The sequence below is a fragment of the Myotis daubentonii genome, chromosome 12, assembly GCF_963259705.1.
Source record: "Myotis daubentonii chromosome 12, mMyoDau2.1, whole genome shotgun sequence".
Classification (NCBI taxonomy): Eukaryota; Metazoa; Chordata; class Mammalia; order Chiroptera; family Vespertilionidae; genus Myotis; species Myotis daubentonii.
In genome coordinates this window covers 78,593,283-78,614,523 of record NC_081851.1, presented here as the reverse complement: position 1 = coordinate 78,614,523, position 21,241 = coordinate 78,593,283, and the positions used below count along the sequence as shown (strand labels likewise).

The window sequence follows — 21,241 nt, the reverse complement described above, 5'->3', positions numbered from 1 at the left end:
CAGCGCCGAGTCCCGGGCCAGCCGGTGGCTCAGAGTCCGCTGAGAACAGCAAACACGCACACAAGCAGCTTCGACTCCATCCCTAACGTGTCTCCTCGCGGGCTACACAGACGGAGGTCAGAGCATCACAGCCCGGCCCGTCAGGTTCGATTCCTGCTCAGGGCTCCTGCCCGGGTTGCAGGCCCGATCCCCAGTGGGGGGCGTGCAGGAGGCCACCGATCCGTGCTTCTCTCTCATCACTGATGTTTCTCTCTCTCCCCCTCTCCCTTCCTCTCTGAAATCAGTAAAGATATATACATATATATATATATATATTTTTTTTTTTCCAAAAAAGGACATCACAAAGGAAAAGCATAAGGGGTGAATGTCGCAGATAACATCCTCCCCCCCCCCCCCTCTCTCCCTCCTCTCTCATCACTGAAAGTCTCACTTGGCCGTGCTCCTGTCTCCCAGCCCGCCATGTGCAGCGGGACATGTGAGCCATTCCTCGCGCTGCAGGACAGACGTCCCCAAAGATGTCACTGCCGACGCTGCCACCCGACTTACCGAGACCTCAGCCAACACACTGCCACCCCCGGGAGAGGGCGCTGCTGGGAGCCGCGGCCGGCTGTCCCTCCCCATCTGTCCCTCCCCGGCTGTCCCTCCCCAGCTGTCCCTCTGAGCATGGCTGTCCCTCTGAGCATGGCTGTCCCTCCACGGCTGTCCCTCCCCGGCTGTCCCTCCCCAGCTGTCCCTCTGAGCATGGCTGTCCCTCCCCGGCTGTCCCTCTGAGCATGGCTGTCCCTCTGAGCATGGCTGTCCCTCCCCGGCTGTCCCTCCCCATCTGTCCCTCTGAGCATGGCTGTCCCTCCACGGCTGTCCCTCCCCGGCTGTCCCTCCCCGGCTGTCCCTCCCCATCTGTCCCTCTGAGCATGGCTGTCCCTCTGAGCATGGCTGTCCCTCCCCGGCTGTCCCTCCCCGGCTGTCCCTCCCCGGCTGTCCCTCTGAGCACGACGGAGGCTGGCCTGCTTCCCATCTCCACGTGCGGCTAACACACTCGACACATGACGGGCAGCGAGCTCATCCCTAAACAGGATAAAGGGGGATAAACATGGGAACAAGGAATAGAGCCCCATTTTATCGACAGGATTTGGACCTTGAGGCTGTTCACGTGCGTGTGCGTGCGCGTGCGTGTGCGTGTGCGTGTGCGTGTGTGTGTGTGTGTGTGTGAGACTCAACATCTGTCTCTCCCGTGGTTACAACAGGGAAGCAGAAGGCCTGCAGAGGGAAAGAAAGAGAAATAAACAAACCCTCCAGCCACGCGCCAGGGCGGAGCGAGCAGCACAAAGGGACGGACGACTGGGCGGCACACGACACGGAGGGCTCTCAAAGTACCCACGCTGTGAGGAAGGCTTCGGAAAAGAGACGGGCACCGACCACACAGCTCTCTCCCTGTGAACTGCTGGCCATGCAAGCTCGTCTCTGCCGACAAAAAGCAGACCCAGGTTACCTGGGGAGGCAGGAAGGGAGGGGCAGAATCTAAAATAATCTCACAGATCTGTGTACTTACTGAAACTGCTGCCAAAATTCCATTCATTCATTCATTCATCCGTTTCTACTATGACTATCAGAAGCATTAGCCCGAGTAAGCACAGTGTTCCTGTCCTAATTAACTCGGGAGCATACATATCCAGGGGCCCCATATGTGATACTGGGGAAAAGGCACCTGCCCTTAACAAAAAACCCCCACAAAGGTCTATTTCGATCCTCCTGTTAATTTCATGGGGCTTCAAGTTATGCAAAAAACGCATTTCTCCGGGGCTGCCCCGTTATCATCAGATTTCAGTTTAATACAATATCCACTTACAAACATGGTGATTTGCTTTTGAAATTCACTGCCTCCCACCGAAATAGTCCGCTCTTCGCCAAAGATCATGTCGATATGAAACGCATTAATTTTTAGTGACTCACTGGGCCGTGAGAGCCCTTGGCCTCTGAAACACTAACCATCAAGTACTTAGCACACGGCCCAGATGAGCCAATGGGGGCATTTAATTTCTCACTTCCTACAGAATTCGTAAAGGTCCCAGACGCCGCTCCCGAAAAAAAAATCACGACTGTATTTTATGCCTCCCTAAAAGTAGGCTGCACCCTGTAAACTATCCTACAACAAATCTCCAAAAATCATTACTAGAATGCGCATTTCATGGGAACACAGGTTTTGATCGATTTTGTTTGTTAAATTCCTTAGCACCTGTTCCTGGTTCAATGCAAATATGTGCTGTGCGATACTTGCAAACTCACACTCTGTTTTTTTTATCTTTCAGGTCAGCACAGTTCCCCTGAATTGACGTGTAACCTCTCCTTCCTATGGCCTGACGAAACTTTCCTATGAAGCATGAGCATGAGAAAAGGAGTTCTGTGATGGGAATCACAGGTGTCGCCGTCACACTGCACAGGGACATGTGGTGAGTCCATCCCAGGAGGCGGGCGGAGACCCAGTCACGTGGGCTGTGCCGAGGAGCAGGCTCCATGCGGCGGGGATACGGTGGCTCCATGGAAACGCTGACCAGTTTCCACGCCCGGGTCTGGAGGAAGCCTCAGCCGGAAGGCCAGCTGCACGTCCCACGTCGCCAAATGTTTACACCAGCTCTGAGGTGACTGTCAAATCGCCGTGCACTGCTGGTGACGTCGCCACAGCTAAAAGCTCTAACAGTTGTTCAGAAGCCAGTGATTTCCAGTTCAGTGTCCATCTATGAACCAGGGGGCCACAGTTTGACTCCCGCTCGGGGCACAGGCCCGGGTTGTGGGCTCGATCCTCAGTGTGGGGCGTGCAGGAGGCAGCCCATTGGTGGTTCTCTCTCATCACTGCTGTTTCTCTCTCCCTTCCTCTCTCTGAAATCAATAAAAAAATATTTTTAAAAGCCCAGTGATTTCATATATTGTTTGACTCAAGAAACCTCTTCTCCTAAGGAAATCAGCAGGTATATGTGCCAAAGGTACATGTGGGAAAATTCATTGGGAAATCATGGTAGCAAAACATTTCCCACGACTAAGGAATAATTAAACAACCATACGTCCCAATGGCGGGCCATTGAGTAGGTTTTGGAAGCAACGTAATAGAATTGGAAATGAGTCTCCAAAGGTAAAGGCAAAAGGTTACAAGAATTTTGCATTCAGTGTGAGCCTAATTAACACACACACTCACACACAGACACCCCACACATGTACACACACCACACACACGCACACAGACTCCAAACACACCACACACACACACAGACACTATACACACACCACATACACACACACCACACACACACCCCACTCACACCACACATGCTACACACACCACACACACGCAGACTCCAAACACACCACACACACACACACACACAGACACTATACACACACCACATACACACACACCACACACACACACACGTATAACCACACACACACACCCCACTCACACCACACTCACACCACACATGCTACACACACACACACACACACACACACCCCAGAAAAAAGAGGACTCAGACTCGGAACGTGTGGCTCCGGGACGCAGGCCCGTGGGGGACCTCACACACGCACTTGCCGCATCTCACAGCTCCAGCCTCCCCCGAGCGCTCGCCTCCGCGTGGGAAGCCCTCGCAGCTCCTGCGCTTCGTCCACACGCGCGCTCTTATTTAGGCGGATGAGTTTCTCACGGTTACTGCTCTTCTCAGCGTTACGCAGTACACTGGCGTTTTGAGGGTGAAAAATAAGAGTAAAACATGCTCAGGGAGCCCCTCATGTCACCCCTTTCCAAGGTGCAGGCGGACTGGAGTTTGGCTGCATGCGCCCTGTTGTTCAGTCCTAAGCCGCTATCCTGCTTTGGGTTTTAGGTCTTGGCCTGTGAACAGACAGAGAGCCGAACACCTGTTCCCCACTGTTTCTAACACCCGGGGACGCGTGGGGGCCAGGGATCACATGAGAGAGCTGATCTACCATTTCTGATGAGCACAATAACACCAATAATACAACCATGCCTTCATTCATAACTATTGTTCCTATGTGACTGTTAACTTCCAAGTATCCATAGAAACACATTCTACATATAACTCAGAGTGAAATCACCTCAAATGCTTTATATAATTATCAGGCAAAATATAAACACGTGGTTGTTATTGCAAGAGTAAAATGAGACTAAAATTCACGAGCATGAAAACTCTAGGTAGGAAAAGAGACGAGCTACGATGAGCACTGAGAACGGGGTTCGTTCATATGACAACTTTAGGAAGAACGTTAGAGCCTTGGAGCCAACTGTTCACCAATATTTTTAAGGTCAAAAAGAGATTAGATTATTTTATAATTCTATTACTTGTAAAGTGGTTTATTGCTAACTTAACCTTTAAGAATTCTTAACCTTTAAGAACTGTATTTGACTTTTATTGAGTTCCAGGTAAGTCATAAAAAATGACCTTTTTCATGAAAAGGCTCTGCTTGGGAATTCTACGCGTCTTTAATTAGCTCTGCGTCTCGGTGTCACAAGGAGCAGCACCCTGACCTCACCCATGATAATAACACGGTGAGGCACACGTCCTATATAATAAAAAGAGCTAATATGCTAATTAGACCGGACGGTGGAATGACCTTCCGGAACGACCAGTTGGTGCACAGGTTTTATGCACCGGGCCTCTAGTTCATAATAAAAATATTGAAGACATAAGCAGAAGCCACACGACCCCCCACCGGGCTCCCAGAGCAGAACGCCTGGCACTGGGGTGCAGACGGAGCCAGGCTCTCCGGCCCACACAGCCCGGAAGCGACGCTCAGTGGCGGGGCCCCGGCCGGCGCCCACACTGGGTCCTGGAGCCGCCATCTCCCCACCAGGACCTCCGTGGGAAGCTGTGCCATCAGCGCCAGCATCAGCCCCGCCCAGCTGCCCTCTGACCTCTGATGGGCCCTCGCCTGGCCCGGGGCCTGCACCTGCTTTACCAGCGGCTCCGAGTCACAGGCACAGTTACCTCCCGGCCCGCCGGCCCAGGCCCGAGTCCCCGCTGCTTCTCCCTGATGATCCAGGCCCTGCGGGCGGCCCTGCCCCCCCACCCCCTCCCCGCCACAGACCTGGAGCTGGCGCGGCCCCAGATGGGGGCGTGAGCTCGCCACCCCACCACCTCCTTGCTGCGAGGGCGGCCATGGGCCAAGGCTCCGGGAAAGGAGTGTGAGCTGAAGTGCTACGCGGGTGACGCCTCCTGCCAACCACGGGGACCCCAGCAGGGACGTCACCTGAGAGCCAGGCACGCTGTGGACTATCCGGCCCCACACGGACCCCCCGCAGCGGAGACTGGCCGCGGGAGCTCGCACGCCACCTCAGGCTTCGGGCCGGCCCAGCCCTCGCGCCGGCAGCCTCAGCCCCACTGGCGGGAAGGGCCCTACTGAGCTTAGCACTGTGCTGGGAGGAACACAGGTCTCCGCAGGCCGAGGAGCAGGGCTACCCGGAAATCTGGACCATTTACATCAACACTGGGACGGGAGGAAAATAGACTGTCATCTTTTTAAAATATATATTTTTTCTGATTTCAGAGAGGAAGGGAGAGAGAGATAGAAACATTAACACTAGATTGCCCAAGGAAGTCATTTTGACTGCTTTTTAATTTCAATTAGAAAAACAATTATGTATATAAGGACACAATGTCTTAGAATTTTGTGACTTTTTGTACAACATATAAATGCGTTTATTAATAATTATAGTTACCTCCCCCTCCATTTCTGGTATATATATATGTGTTATACCTATATTGCCCAAAAGCAGTCATTTTGACTGCTTGGGAAATTTTAAATAATCAAATGACTCTTATTATTGAATTGAGTAATAACAGTTCGGCTCTGTATTGAAATAACAGCTTTCATTTTTTTTCGATTACCGTCACATGATAACATACAAGTACATGATAAATTGTCAATACTTGATAAGTTGCAGTTGCTCAATAAGCTAAACTAGTACTTGTTATTCGAATCTTTATGCAGTGATACTTGTTCTAATAAGTTGTTTATTTTATTTCTTTTGCGCCCTAAATTCATGAAAGAAATGTCGAATAGAAGTGAGTTATTGGAAAAGCTAAGGAACATAAGTGAAGAGTGCTCCAATATTATTCTTTCACGATGCAGTCATTTTGACTGCTTTTGGGCAATATAGGTATATACTAAGTTTCAGTCTGTCTAGTGTTAATGATGAGAGAGAATCATTGACAGGCTGCCTCCTGCACGCCCCACACTGGGGATCAAGCCTGCAACCCAGGCCTGTGCCCTGACCGGGAATCAAACCGTGACCTCCTGGCCCATAGGTCGACCCTCAACCCCTGAGCCACGCCGGCCGGGCTCAGCTCTTCCCATTAGGCCCCGTGGCGGGGACTCTGACAGCAGCTCCATCCAGGTCCGACACAGCTCTCTGCAGCCCTCATTCACAGGCTGCTGACAGCGTCAGGCCGAGACCAGGAGCTCCAGGCCAGGCCTGCTCTCCCTCCCCTTCGCATCTGAGGACCGAGTAAGGCCCCTGGCTGCCCGCAGGCCCCACACACAGCGTCCACTTCTCCCTTCGCTACCAACACCTAAAGTGCCATCAACTTCCTTTGTGAACAACGTTCCCCGAGTACCAACACCCACTGCGGACGGAAGCTTCCCAGCCCGCGATGGTTCCCAGAAAGATGCCCACGGGTCCAAGGTTTGTCCTGGCCCACCTCCGCCTCTCTCCTTGGCCCCCCGCTTCAGGGAGGGTGCTGGCCCTGATCATGCGCCACCCCCCCCATGTAAGTTACAGGGACGCACAGAAACGGGGTTCCTTTATGGAACCTCACCTGCTGTCGCTCAACAGGCAGACGGCGGGTCGAGGCGCGAACCCGCGACACCCACCCGGCGGGGCCCCGGCCTCCACGGCCCCCCCTTCACTTTACGGGAGCCAAACCCCAATGCCATGCGCTCACCGAATCGGGAGTCAGCGACGAACTAGGGGAACGTCGTTTACCATCTTCGCTGCTTTCCAGGGGTCCCTGCTTCCCACAGAAGCCACACAGAAAGGAGAGCACGTCCAGGCCAGCCTCGGCCTTGCTCCATCGCCTCCTCTCTGCTGGAGTGGCCCCCGGCCGCCCGCCTCCCCTACCCCAAGGAAGCACCTGCAAGTGTTTCCTACCGAACGGCAGGTCCCTAACGAAGTTATTTCACAAATCACTTCCCAGTCCTCTGGGTAAACCTCCTGAGCTTACGCCCAAAACCTGTTGGAACAGCACACCCGCCCGTCGGCGTGCATGTCCGAGACCTTGACGAGGAGCCTGGCTCTTTAGAACGCCCGCTCCCGGTGCACACCACAGCCTCTGACAGGCACGCGGGGCGGCAGTGCCCACACACACCCTCCCCGACTCCGGCTGGCTCGCAGGAGCGGCGCTCGAGCCCAGCGGAAGGCTGACGCCGTGTTGGGAAGCCAGTTTCCCAACATTTCTGCGGCTTTGAAGATGTTTTCCAAGAACAAGAGGAGAAGACATAACTAGTCCCATACGGGACATGGACAGGGACCAGGATCAAAATCTTAGAGTCAGGCCCGGCCGGCCGGTGTGACTCAGTGGCTGAGCGTCGACCTATGAACCAGGAGGTCAGGGTTCGATTCCTGGTCAGGGCACAGGCCCAGGTTGCGGGCTCGATCCCCAGGAGGGGGCGTGCAGGAGGCAGCCGATCCCTGATTCTCTCTCATCGCTGATGTTTCTGTCTCTCTCTCCCTCTCCCCTTCTCTCTGAAATCAATAAAAACATATATTTTTGGAGAAACCAAGATGGCGGCATAGGTAAACACCGGAGTTAGCTGCCTCGAACAACCACTTCAAAAAACACAACTAAAAGACGGAACGGACATCGCCCAGAACCACAGGAATAAAAACATATATTTTTAAAAAATCTTGGAGTCAGGACCCCTGAACCTTACCAATGGCCAAAGCTCCTCAGTCCCAGCTGAGGGTAGCGCCCCGGCCCTGCCCCCTCACCCCTCCGCTCTGCTCACACCCGTCACGTCCCCTCCTGGCCTGTAGCGGGGAGGGCAGTGAGGGGAGCAGCAGTGCGGGTCCCAGGGTCAGGAAGGCGCTGACACTCACAGGGGAGCACGTGTAGATTAACCGTGAACGCCACAGCCTGGCCAGTTATCACAGGGTACAGCTTGCTGGCCCACAGCCAACATGTACTCTCCACAAACGAGAAAGCTGATAGGGGCTTAGGAGGCCATCCAGGCCTTGCCATTCACCACTTTCTTCCCAACTAGACTTGCTTTCTAAAACACCACACCCCATCGGAGAGCCATCCCGACTCAGACCCGCGAACACCCGCCCAGAGGCCCGCAGGAGGCACGGACGGAGGAGGGAAGGGCGAAACGCCGGCCTTCCCACGTGAATGGGGTTATTAACTTTCCAGACTCTTCCGAGAGGTGACCCTCTCCGAGTGGAAAAACTAGTCAGATCAAATTTAATTTGAAATGCTGTTGGCCAATGTCAGCGTGAAATTACTAAGTGATGAAATACAAGAATCACATCTTCAGCGACAGGACGGCCTGGTCTCCACGCCTCCCGGCGCCCTCTCCGCCCGGCGAGGACCGTGCCCTGGTCTGTGGGTTCCTCCGACGCGCGCTCCGGACGGGACTGGCCACCACCAACCATCAAGGGAGCCGCGCCCACCTCCTCATGGCCCATGAGCTGAACCTGGCCCAGGTGTGCTGCTCACACTCAAGGAAAGAAACAGGAAAAAACTTTTAACCAAAATTTTTAAAAGTATTGTCACCAAAACAAATCCAGAACTCCAGCTTCCCTGGAAAATCAGCTTTGGTGACGTGAGCAGAGGCGAGTGGGGGCTTCGCAGAGGGTCGCGCTGTCTGCAGCTCAGAGACTGGCTCGCTCTCAATCACGCTCCCTGCCTGGGGCACTCCGGCCATTTCTCTTCTTGTTTTATTAAAATATTTTTATTGATTTCAGAGAGAGAGGAAGGGAGAGGGAGAGAGAGAGAGATGGAGAAACATCAATGGGAGAAAATCATGGATCGGCTGCCTCCTGCACGCCCCACACTGGGGACCAAGCCCACAACCCAGGCCTGTGCCCTGACCGGGAATCAAACCGTGACCTCCTGGTTCCTAGGTCGACACTCAACCACTGAGCCACACCAGCCGGGCAGCCCTCCGGACATTTTCATGTGGAATTATGTTGGCATGACCTGCTCAGCTAAACACCTAATACTAAACAAAACTCCCAGAGTTTATACATAAAGGTCTCGGGCCATTGTCCTTCTAGGCAGTTAATTTCTAGAACTTCACCGCAGGTCTGTGCATGTATCTTTGAAACGCACTATTGTTCACTGAGATGCATTCAACGCAACCCCTGTCTCCTGGGCAACCTGGAGGCGGCGCTTTGGAAACCGGTGGCTTCGCAGACGGCAGAGCCTCTCCCTCCGTCCACGTCCCGGCCACGTGAACACGGTAACGCCACTGGGCTGCTTTCGCCTGACCTGTAACTCAGTTTCCAGAAGAAAATGCAAGAAGTCAGACTTTGTGGCTTGCCTGTGTATGCAGAGGCTATTTTTTTTTTAAATATAATTGTATTGATTTCAGAGAGGAAGGGGCAGGGAGAGAGAGACAGAAACATCAATGATGAGAGGGAAAAACTGGTCGGCTGCCTCCTTTACGCCCCACACTGGGGATGGAGCCCGAAAACCAGGCCTGTGCCCTGACCAGGAATCGAACGGGACCTTCCGGTTCATAGATCGACACTCAGCCACTGAGCCACGCCGGCCGGGCGAAAGCGCTCTGTTTTACTGTGCACGCACTGAGTGACTGGAATATGCCTAAAGCCGCGTTATCTGCGACGCTGGCCTTGCACAAACACCTGGTTTGGCACAGGAAACCTTTAAACACGAAAGCGGCTTCTGTGGGTAACATATTAAACAGAAAGGACGTCTCATGGCTGTGCGATGCCCAAACAGGAGCAAGGCAAGCTGGCCGGAGGCCCGGGCCTGTGAAGTGTGGTCCATCTGCCTGGCTTGGCTGGGGGGGTCCCCTGGCTTCCTCACTCACAAGACACTGGCCACCCACGGAGGATCCGCCGATGGCACCTGCTGACGGCCAAGGCCAGGCCTCCCTGGACTGGCGGGGGGCAGGGCCATGGAGGACATGGGGTGTAACCCCAAGGAGCCCTTTGGAGGCCCCGCTGAGGGGAGAGGGCAGAGCCCAGCAGCCCTGTTCTCTGCGGATAAAGACAGTTCCTTCTCCGAATGTCCTGATAACAGCGCCGAGAGAGCCTCATGCCAATGCCCTGTATCAGCCCCCATAACAACCACCCAGCGAGAATGCGGGGCCCTCAGTGCCCTCCATTCCCTTTGGATCATCAGCCACATTTCCCCGCACCCTCCATGCTCCGCACAGCGCCACGGAAGCAGCTCCTGGAGGGCTGACGTCAGCTACGGGCTCATGTCGCTTCCCTAGGAGACCTGCTGCCCGCCCTCCGTCAGCCTCAGCGCGGGCCTGCCTCTGGGGGCCATGCAGTGGCCCGGGCACAGCAGCGCCCAGCCAGAGGGCACGGGGCAGGCAGCGTCCAGCCGGAGGGCAGGGGGCAGGCAGCACCCAGTTGGAGAGCACGGGGCAGGCAGCCCCATCCTCTGCCCCGCGAGCCCAGTGCCCACCCAGCACACAGACACCAAACACCTGCCGAGGGGCAGCTGGGAATGCGCCCACGGACCAGACCCCGGGGACGGGCTTACGTCTCCCGCGGTGCCCTGCCCTCCGCACCCCGGAAACGGCCCGGTTAGCACCAGGACTGACTGGGCTCTCACAGGGCTCCGCCCTCGCCCTGCACTCCTTGCTCATGCCGCCCACAGCCCTGAGGCAGGGCCCACCGGCACCCCATTTCACAGACCAGGAAACCGGGGCCACCACCCTATGAGGCAGGGCCCACCGGCACCCCATTTCACAGACCAGGACACGGAGGTCTACAGGAGACAGGTCAAGGTGAAGACTACACAGCTAACAGGTGGCGGTGGGAACCTGAGGCCGCAGACGCTCTGTCACACTAACCCCCCCCACACACACTCCCACAAGGGGGGCCTCAGCCTGAGGGACGGGCTGAGTGAGAGGAGGCCCTGTTCTCCCAGGCTCCTGGCTCGGCAGGGAGATGTGAGGTCAGCAGAAGCTGAGAGCACAGGCAGGGCCGCAGAGCAGGGAGAGGACGGGGGGCGCTCACCACTGTGTCCTGGAGATGGAAGGACTCACATCTGACAAGGGGCGGTGGAAAGACCCCAAAGTCAGCCCCTGAGGTCCTTCCCGAGAAAGAGGGGCGCAGGTGAGGCTGGGCGTGGCTCCGCCGAGGAGAAGCCGGGGGTCCCCGGCAGGACCGGCCGCGGTACAGACGTGCCCAGGGGTGCAAGTAAGAGGCCGCCCCCGGCAGGCTGCCCCCCAGCCCCCACTTGCACTCGCCCCAAGTGCGTGTGTACCTGATGCACCAACAGAGGCTGGAAGGGGGAGAGCGAGCGGAGCAGCGGGCAAAGATGGGGCAGGTCTAACCAGCTGGGTCACGGGGGGCGGGAGGGGCGGGGGGGTACGGGGGGGGGAGGTACGGGGGGAGGTACGGAGGGGGTATGGAGGGGAGGGAGGTACGGAGGGGAGGGAGGTACGGGGGGGGGGGGGGAGGTACGGCTTGAGCTGGATCCTGGACGACCCAGGAAAAGGGTGGGGGATTCCAGGTGGAGGGAGCGGCTCAGCCAAAGGCCCAGAGAGGGACGTGCAGGACGATGTGTGGAGGGAACTGAGCTCAGACTTGGGCTGCAGCACCTCCCTTCCTCGGCTCCCTTCCGTTCGTCCTTCTGTCCGTCTGTCCTTCCATCCATCTGTCCATCCATCCGTCCTTCCCTCCATCTGTCCGAGGTGGTGTGGGTGGGAGGGGCGGCGCCAGGGGGTGGGAGGTCTCCATAGCAACAAGGGGTTGGCAGCCACACCTTGGAGGTTGGAGGCCTCACCTTAGGCGGGGAGTGGCATCTGTGAAAAGGCCGCTTGCGGGGCAGGCCTCGCATTCAGACTTCTGCCGTTTTCCACCCACGAGGTTGCACCAGTCACTGGGGTCACGGGGACAGGACTGGAAGGAGGCGTGGCCTTCGACCCCCTAGGAGGGGGTCCTCCCCCAGGGCCGGCCGCCTGGAGGGCCCCAGGAACGCCATTTCCCCCAACTCTTGTGATTACTTTGTCAAGAGCACCATTAGGCTGCGTGTGTTATTGAGGTTCCATGTTAATTGCTTCAATGCACACCTTTCAGAAATGCCTGAGATGGTTATAGCGCTTTAACAATAGGGAGAGTCTTTACACAGGTGCCCAGGTTCTCTACCTCCGATGGGGGTGGGTTCCTGGCCCTTGTTCAGTAGGTCTGGGTGGAGAACATATATTTTTATCTGTTTGTGTTATTTAAAAATATTTTTATTGATTTCAGAGAGGAAGGGAAGGGGGGAGAGAGAAAGACAGAAACATCAGCAATGAGAGAGAATCCTGGATCGGCCGCCTCCTGCACGCCCCATATTGGATCGAGCCCCCAACCCGGGCCTGTGCCCTGACTGGGAATCAGACCCTGACCCCCTGGTTCACAGGTCAGCGCTCCGCCCCTGAGCCGCACCATCTGGGTGAGAACACCTATTTTTAACAACAATCCAGGTGACTTCTGAAACAGGTGGCCGCAGCACGCCTCTCAGAGACACTGGAACTGATGAGCCCGCACTCTCAAAGCCAGCCCGGGTCAGGCTGCCCGCGAGCCCCGCCTGCCACGGCTGTGAAAGGAGCCAGAACTGGGAAAACACGAGAATCAGCTCTGCTCTCACCGTGCGCGGCTGAGAAGGAAGAGGGGAAGGGCCGCACCGAGGGGCCGGACGACGGCTCTGTCTCTGTAGCATCGGGTAGAGATGTGAGGAGCACTGTCACACGCACACCAGTCGTCATGTTCCGCGGGATTTAAATGCCCCCCCCCCCCTCTCCCCATTACGGTGCCCATAGCACCCACCCGCCCTCTGACGGAGGTGCCCTCTGACGGAGGCCCCGTAGGAGGATGGGAGGGGGTGTTCCTCTCCCTCCATCTCCCTCCCTCAAGTCCACCGCAGGCTGCCTGGTGGTCCCTCTCTGGCGGCCCCTGCTCCCCCGGGCAGGCAGCCCCTACAGCCCCGCTTGGGGTCCTTTCCTCGCCCCTGCAGCCCAGGGGGGCTGGCCCTGAGAGACGGTTATATTCCTTGCTGACTCCCTAACCCGCCATAGCTTAGTGCTAAGTGGTTCTTAAGGTCTCCTTGGTTACCTAGTTCAACCCGCCTGCCGCCAGAACCCTGGCGGGTGCATAGACACTAAGCAGAAGACAGATTCCAACCAGAGAGCAGCCGCCTCGCAGGCGTTCAGCGAAGGTCAGAGGCCAGGTGCGCTGGGCACGGGCGGGGAGCGCGGTCAGGATGGTGACCAGCAAGGGAGCGGGCACCCACGCCGGTCAGCGCTCCCAGCTCTGGCTCTCCCTTTCCCCACACTCACCGTCCCTACCCTCCCCCTTCCCGCACGCACGCACGCACACACTTATCACAGCACCATGTCTGGCTTCAGCCTGTCATTCCCCAAATCACCAGATGACCCCTGTGCCCAGGGCCCTGTTTGTGGCTTGTTCGACTGTAAGGAAATCTTGCCAAGTTCTGCAGCTGTGGCACCCCACCTGTCACCCCAACTGCAGGCAGGAACCGAGTGCGGGTTGTGATGACTTCCCTGAAAGCCAGCCCTGAGAAACCCCAACAACCAGGGGCTGGCTTTCTGGTACCTGGTGAGGCAGCGGTAGTGGAGGGAGTATGCTTAAAGCTCGGGCATTTTAAAGAGGAAAGGAGAGGGAGAGAGAGAGAAACATCAATGATGAGAGAGAACCACTGATGGGCTGCCTCCTGCACGCCCCCCCAATGGGGATCGAGCCTGCAACCCGGCATGTGCCCTGCCTGGGAATCAACCGTAACCTCCTGGTTCATAGGTTGACGCTGAGATACTGACTGAGCCACACCGGCTCGGCTCCTTTTTTTTAAAATAAAGGGTTTTTTAAATATTGTTATTGCTTTTTAGAGAGAGGAAGGGAGAGAGAGATAGAAACATCGATGAGAGAAAAGCATCAATGGGCTGCCTCCTGCACGCCCCTACCAGGGATTGAGCCATCACCCTGGGCGTGGGGCTGACTCGGTCCAGGGGGCGGCACTCCATCCACTGAGCACCCCAGCAGCTAAGAGCCCTGCTCTGAAAAGGCTCAATCCTGAGAGCGTTACCCATTTCTTTACCCATAAAACGGGTTTGTTGGAGCACAGAACTGCAGGAGGATTCAAGAGGCTGATGGTTTGAACCATCTCCTCCCTAACATGTCATTTCACGGGCTGTCTACATAGGATGCAGTGAAAATATACAGAAAAGGTCAGTCAGCAAACCGACCCAAAAGGAAACGGGGTTTTTAGAGGCCTCTGCGCGTCTCTAACATACACACGCGATTCCGTCCCAACCATGACACCCAGCGGGTCTGTGTTCGGAAGTCCTATCCCCCACCTTCTCCTTCGAAAATACATGGGCAGCCCAGATCTAAAACAACGCTCTGCCGCAACTATTTGCCACACGTTAAGACTATAAATTAAAATTGACCTTTTTCTCAAGGTCAAATATATATATATATATTTTTTCCCCTTGAAGCTAAGTACTTCAAGCCTTGAATTTTATCTGATTTCAGAAGGTGCTGTGAGGATTCAATGAGATGATATAATGCAAGCGGAAGAAATGTGTAAGCTGTAAGGAGTTACCCATTAAAGTTACTGCCTGATTCTGCAGACTTTGCAACATACAGCAGGTTGTCCCTCCCATCTTCTCCCTCCTCCGAAACTTTCAGAATACCCGAGTCTCCCTCTTCCCACCCAAAAAGTAGAGCATGTCATCCCTAACACCATGACCCTGCCCCCCAACCGGGCTGTTCAGGGCCCCCCAGCCCAGCATCATCCCCAACTGGCCCTCTGCCAGGTACGTCATCCTGGACGTCACGTCACTGGGGAAATGGACTCTGATGTCACAGTGAGTACAGCATCATGGGAAACGAGGAAACAACATGGTTAAAAGAGAAAGAAACAATGTTTCTTGACAGATGCGACTTCATGGGTGTTCACCAGACTGAGTGTGCCATCATTTCACAACATATACAAATAACAGGTCAGTATATATATCCCACGTTCAAAGGCCGTTAAATCGCGTTGTTTACCCATATCTTCGGGAAAAAAATCACTGCTACTGTCGTGGCCAACAACCCGCTTTCCAATTTATAATGGTCTGGCCCTCTAGCAACTTGAGGGCGAAATTATAGCTAATTTGCCTGCAAACGTCAGGTGGTCATCATAACCTGGCCCCTCGGTGTGGTGTCATATTGCCTACTATAACCCCGTGTTTTCAGCCCCCCCCCCCCAAGCGCACTGGGTCAGCCTGCGGATGCCTCAAGAGCATGTTCTCGAATGAAGAAAGCCTGCCATCTCCGGCGTGGTCCTCACCTGGGGTGTCTCTGCATTGCTGGTTTTGCAATAGGAAAAGGGCTAATAATAATCACATGTTTCAGAACCCTGCCCCCTTCCCCGAAAAAAGGAAAGAAAGAGAGAGGGAGGGAGGGAGGGAGGGAGGGAGGGAAGGAGGAGAGGAGAGGGCTAGAGAGCAGGCTCAGTAACTCGGAGGCGCGGGTCAATCCAGGGCAATAGAAGCAATACGCTGAGGTGGTGCAAACACTATCAAATCTAGGTTGATCCTGCTCCCTAGGGCCCCGCCCTCTGGGGTCTGTAGAAAATGCGCCACATCAGCAACTGATGAGGAACGCGAGGAGGTTGGCCGGTGTCAGGTGTCCTCAGAGCACCTTCTTTGCCTCAGACAGGCTCTCCCTTAGCCCAAGCCACCCTCCGCCCAGCCCTTCCACGCTGCCCGCCCTAGAAAGAAGCCCTGGGGAACGGAAGGCCCCAAGGCAGTAACATCGGCGCTAGACGTGTCCTATTTTAAAGCATCATAGACCCTCCCTTGATACCAGCTTTTTATTTAAACTCAAGGCCGGCTGAACCAGTACTGCGGCTGCCCCGAGGACACCTGGAGTTCCAGGAAAGATTACTCATGCAGGGGTCTAAGTCGAGATCTTTCTTCGCCTGCTCCTTGCCCGGCCTTCTTATTAAACATCATTTCCTCCTCGCCCTCCCATATCTGCTCTGACACAGGGTGGGGCGTAAGTAAGGTGACAGTTGTGAGCAGGCAACACACAGAGCTTACGCCTGTATGATTGCGACTTAATGACTGCATTCTTTTACAAATGCGCCACTGTTAACCTCCTTTTGCCCCACCCTGTATTCCGTGGGTACCATTAATTTTATCATTTCATAAATTCTACACGCTAGTAAAAAAAGATAAACTATTTTTCTGGCCCTATGGTCCTTTCTCTGGGATCAAACAACTACTTTTCTTTTTTTAAATATGTTTTATTGATTTTTTACAGAGAGGAGGGGAAAGGGATAGAGAGTTAGAAACATCAATCAGCTGACCGGAATCGAACCCGGGACCCTTGAGTCTGCAGGCCGACGCTCTATCCGATGAGCCAAACCGGCCAGGGCTCAAACAACTACTTCTATAACCTCCTAAATTTTCAAGACACTGTTAATTAGTTCATACCAAATTCACATACTAACAAGTTATATTTTTACACTTCGCATTTCCTGACTTAGTCCTTTTCCTGTTAAATCACACGATTTGATTACAACCAATTCTTAAGCTTTCTCTAACGTGGACTCAATTATTTACATATTACAAAAGTTACTTTCTATTTTGCTCAATTTTAAAATAATGGCTAAATGAGTATATATTGATGCAATTTTGCAATTTTACAATAAGAGTTTTTAGTTATTCCAAGAGCTTTATTTTTAAAAAAAAAGTCAGCTCTTCAGTGCTGGAAACGATTTATTATCACTATATAAAAAGTTAAGGCTTTTGTTGACATTAATTCAAGATTATTAAGACTTGCTTTAAAAAAAATTTTTTTTTAATGGGCAGAGGACCTAAATACACACTTCTCCAAAGAGGACATACAGATGGCCAATAGACTTATGAAAAGATACTCAACATCACTAATCATCAGAGAAATGCAAATTAAAACCACAACAAGATACCACCTCACAGAAGGGCTACCATCAGTAAGTCAACCAACAACAAGTGCTGATGAGGATGTGGAGAAAAGAGAACCCTCGTGCACTGTTGGCGGGAATGCAGACTGGTGCAACCACTGTGTAAAACAGTATGAATCTCCTCAGAAAATTAAAAATGGAACTGCCTTATGACCCAGCAATTCCACTAATTCAAGAAGAATACCTGTGCCCCGCTGTTCATTGCAGCATTATTTACAATAACCCACGTGCCCATCAGTAGGTGAGTGGGTGAAAGCTGTGGTGCATGTACACCATGGCATACCACTTGGCCACAAAAAGAACGAAATCTTACCATTTGCAACAGGATGGGTGGACCTAGAGAGTATTATGCTGAGTGAAATAAGTCAGTCCGAGAAAGACACATGCCATATGATTTCACCTATATGTGAAATCTAAAAAAATAAACCAACAAAACAGAAACAGACTCATGGATACAGAGAACAGACTGATGGCTGCCAGAGGGGAGGGACTTGGGGGACTGGGCGAAGGGATTTAGAAGTCCCATTTGGTAGCTACAGAATAGTCATGGGGATGTAAAATGCAGCATAGGGAATATCTATATATATCTATATCTATATATATAAAAGCCTAAGCAACAACTCGACCGTTCGACTGGTAGCTACGACGCGCACTGACCACCAGGGAGCAGACGCTCAACGCACAGGCATGGAAACATGGAGCAGACTGATGAATCTCCGAGGGAAGAGGGGAGGGGGGAGGATGGGAAGAGATTAACCAAAGGTCTTATATGCATACTAGAGGCCTGGTGCATAGGTGCGTGCACCGGTGGGGTCCCTCAGCAGACTGTCCAGATAATGAAGGAAAGTCAGATTCTAAGTCCTTCCGCCTCCCCGGCTCCCGCTGCCTCTCTCGGGGCCGAAGGAACTCGCTCTGGGTGGCTGAGATGGTTAGAGGTGCTCATTAATATTAAATCGCCTTTCAAAGATAAGCTTCATATAAATTTAAAGGTGTTAGCCCAGTAAGGAAAAATTCCATCATGTCATGGGGAGAGAGAGACAGACAGAGAGAATGTGAACATACCTTTCTCCCTAAAATAAACCTTGCGCCTCATCAGCAAAAAAAAAAAAAAAACTTTGACCTGGTATCGGCCCTGCGCTTGCTGGTACACCAGCAGCAACCTACTTAGGCCAGGCGCGGTCCCGAGCGCAGGGAAAGGCCACCGCTGGGCTCCGCTCAGAGCACAGGACTCCTCCACGGGAAACCTCACGTTCGGATCAGTGTGTTAACAAACAGAGACGGTGACTGTGTCACAGCACAAGGTTACTTTCACTTCTGGCACTTTAATCTGGCACGACACACACTGTAACCGTCCAGGACGCGTGAGGGTCAGGCAGTTCACGAGGAACCCAGAGTTACGGCTCACATGCAAGAATTCAGATATGACTGAAATTTAAGTAAAGAATTCAGATTTGAGCATAAGGTAGAAATGTCTTATACTCGGACACACTGAGTATATTTTTTTAAAACACACACACACACACACACACACACACAGCCCTAGCCAGTTTGGCTCACTGGATAGAGCCTCGGCCTGCAGACCAAAGGGCCCCGGGTTAGATTCCGGTCAAGGGCACATACCTCAGTTGCAGGCTCCTCCCTGGCCCCTGGCCCTGGTCTGGGCTCGTGCAGAAGGCAACCAATCCATGCGTTTCTCTCACATCGATATTTCTCTCTGTCTTTCCCTCTCTCTTCCCCTCTCCCTAAAAATCAATGGAGAGATATCCTCGGGTGAGGATTACACACACACACACACACACACACACACACACACACACAGGAGGGCAGAAGCCTCAGGCCAGGCATAAAGCCAGGCACAGGAGCGGCCCCCATCCCGGGGCTGTGTAACGGAGCCGGGTACAGAGGAACCCTGGATTGTGAGACCCCCAATGACATCCGTGACAACCACACACTCAAGAGGACAGTGGACCAGGCTCCCCGGGAAAGCGCAAGCACTTAGAGAGCGAGGCCATTTGAAATAACTTTCAGCAGAATTTTCGGCTTCTTACCTTGAGCTCGGGGCTAGCGCAACTCATCCTCCGTCCCAATCGGCCACCTCCCCGAGTGTCACTCGGACAAAAGGCCTCCCCGCTTGCTTCCCGGAGTGACCGCTGCTGCGCCCACCCCACGGACCCTCAGGCCTCTCATGTCAGGTGGAGGGGTCGCAGTTCCACGCCACCCTCCCCTCGGGCCTGCTCCGGGGCAGGAGAGAGGGATGGGGGCTGGCTCCTGCCAGCTACAAGGTTGCAACTTTCTCACCTAGAAACCCGGGATGATGAACTCGCTGTGACTCTCCTCCACCACCTCTGCCTTCCCCCACGCGGTTGCCTCTCTCCTACACGGGCCACCCTCCAAGCACACTGTCCCCTGCTCCCCTGGTCACCGCCACGGCAGGCGCGCCCAGTCCACATCGCTCTCCACCGGGGCACAGCCATCCTGCTTCCCCGTGGGGCAGTGAGTGCCACGCACTGGACACAGACACCCGAGTTTTCTGCCCCGTCTACACCCGTGCCCACTCGCCCTGGAAGTGGCTTCAGGGCTCCGGATCGCCGGCCGCTGGGCTCGCACGCCCCGGGTCTGGGTGCCGCTGGGGCAGGGCGCAGGGCCAAGCAGGCACGCGCACCCGTCGGTGCCCGCCCCCCCTCCCCGGCCCGGGCGGCCCCAGCACGGGCACGGGCCGGGTGGGGGCTGTGTGGGCACGCCGGGGAGGGGCGGCTGGTGCCAGGCGGCCGGCGGACAATCCCAGGCGAGTCGCCCCCTCCCTGCAGGGCAGCCCCCACCCCCAGCCGGCGCCCTGGGTCCCGGCCCGTAGGGGGCGGCGAGGGCGCGGCCAGCAGGCCCCGTACCTGGTCGATGGGCAGCTGCACGGCGTCGCTGAGGGGCTGCAGGAGGGTGGAGCCCGTGGTGCTGGTGCTGGTGGTGGCCATGCCGGCCCGGCCCCGCGCCCGCCGCGCTCGGCCGCCCGCACTCTGCCCGGCGACGCCGAGGATGGGGATGCAGCCGGCGAGCCTGCCCCTTAGCCGCCCGCGGTCGGGGCGGGGCGGGGCGGGGCCGGGGGCGGCGACCGGCTGGGCCCTCCCCCCGCGCCGAGCCCGCGTCCCCGGCCGCCCGCGCGCCCCGCCCCCGACTCCCCGCCGCCGCCGCGCCCCCTCCCCAGACAGCCCCGCGGCCCAATCGGGGCGCAGCGCCCCGACAACGGCGGCCAATCACAGGGCGCCGGCCCGCCGCGCTCGCTCCCGCCGCCCGGGCCGAGGGGCAGGGGGCGGACCGGCTGGGGGCGGACCAGCTGGGGGCGGACCAGCTGGGGGCGGGAGGGCGGCTCTCGGGGCCGCTGTCAGGGTGGGGTGCCTGCGGCTCTCCCCCCACCCCGACCCCGTGTCTCCTCCCCGGAGGTCCGCGCACCCTCACCTCTCCCGGAGGGACGGGGCCGACAAAGGAGCGGGTGGCCGCCAGACAAAGGGCCGACGTGCGGGCCGCCTTCTTCCAGCTCTGGGGGGCTGGGGGCAGCCTGGGGCGCCGTCTACCAGCCCTGCGGGGGGCTGGGGGCCGCCTGGGGCGCCGTCTACCAGCTCTGGGGGGCTGGGGACACCGTCTAACGGCTCCGGGGGGAGGCCCCTTTGCGGACGCGGTGCAGGAGCCCACACTTGGGCCCGCCCAGCCGCGTGTGCCTCCCGCTCACCTTCTCGGGCCCCATGGCTCCAGGGGCAGGAAGCTCAGGTGGGGGCACCCCCTCACCTGTCCTGGTGGGACCGCTGCCCACGTGCAGGACCGCCTAATGCAGGAAGGAGCATGGTGTCTCAGCAACCGTTCACCCCAGCTTCCATCCCGGTCCCCCACGTGGGCTGCGTTCGCGCACCCCTGTCTGCGGGTGGCCCTGTGTTGTAATGTACCCCGCGAGTCACACAAGGACGCCTCAAGAAATCGAATTAAAGAGTCATTTATTGCAAATCTGGGACTATAGGGGCATTTTGCTCTCCCAGATCTCATCGTTCCGCCCTAGC

At 55.7% G+C, this 21,241-nt stretch overlaps 1 protein-coding gene across 3 annotated transcripts in view; it reads right to left on the bottom strand.

Moving 5' to 3' along the window:
• MBOAT2 (membrane bound O-acyltransferase domain containing 2) overlaps window positions 1-20,270 on the bottom strand; it is a 58,054-nt gene extending 37,784 nt beyond the window's left edge. Inside the window, exon 1 of one of the 3 annotated variants that reach the window (XM_059660591.1) lies at window positions 20,087-20,270. In XM_059660591.1, the coding sequence (XP_059516574.1) occupies window positions 20,087-20,167 (81 nt within the window). In that variant the 5' untranslated portion in view covers window positions 20,168-20,270. The remainder of the gene's footprint in view (window positions 1-20,086) is intronic. The other 2 variants (XM_059660590.1, XM_059660592.1) reach the window with 2 other exon arrangements.
• Between the last annotated feature and the right edge of the window lie 971 nt (window positions 20,271-21,241).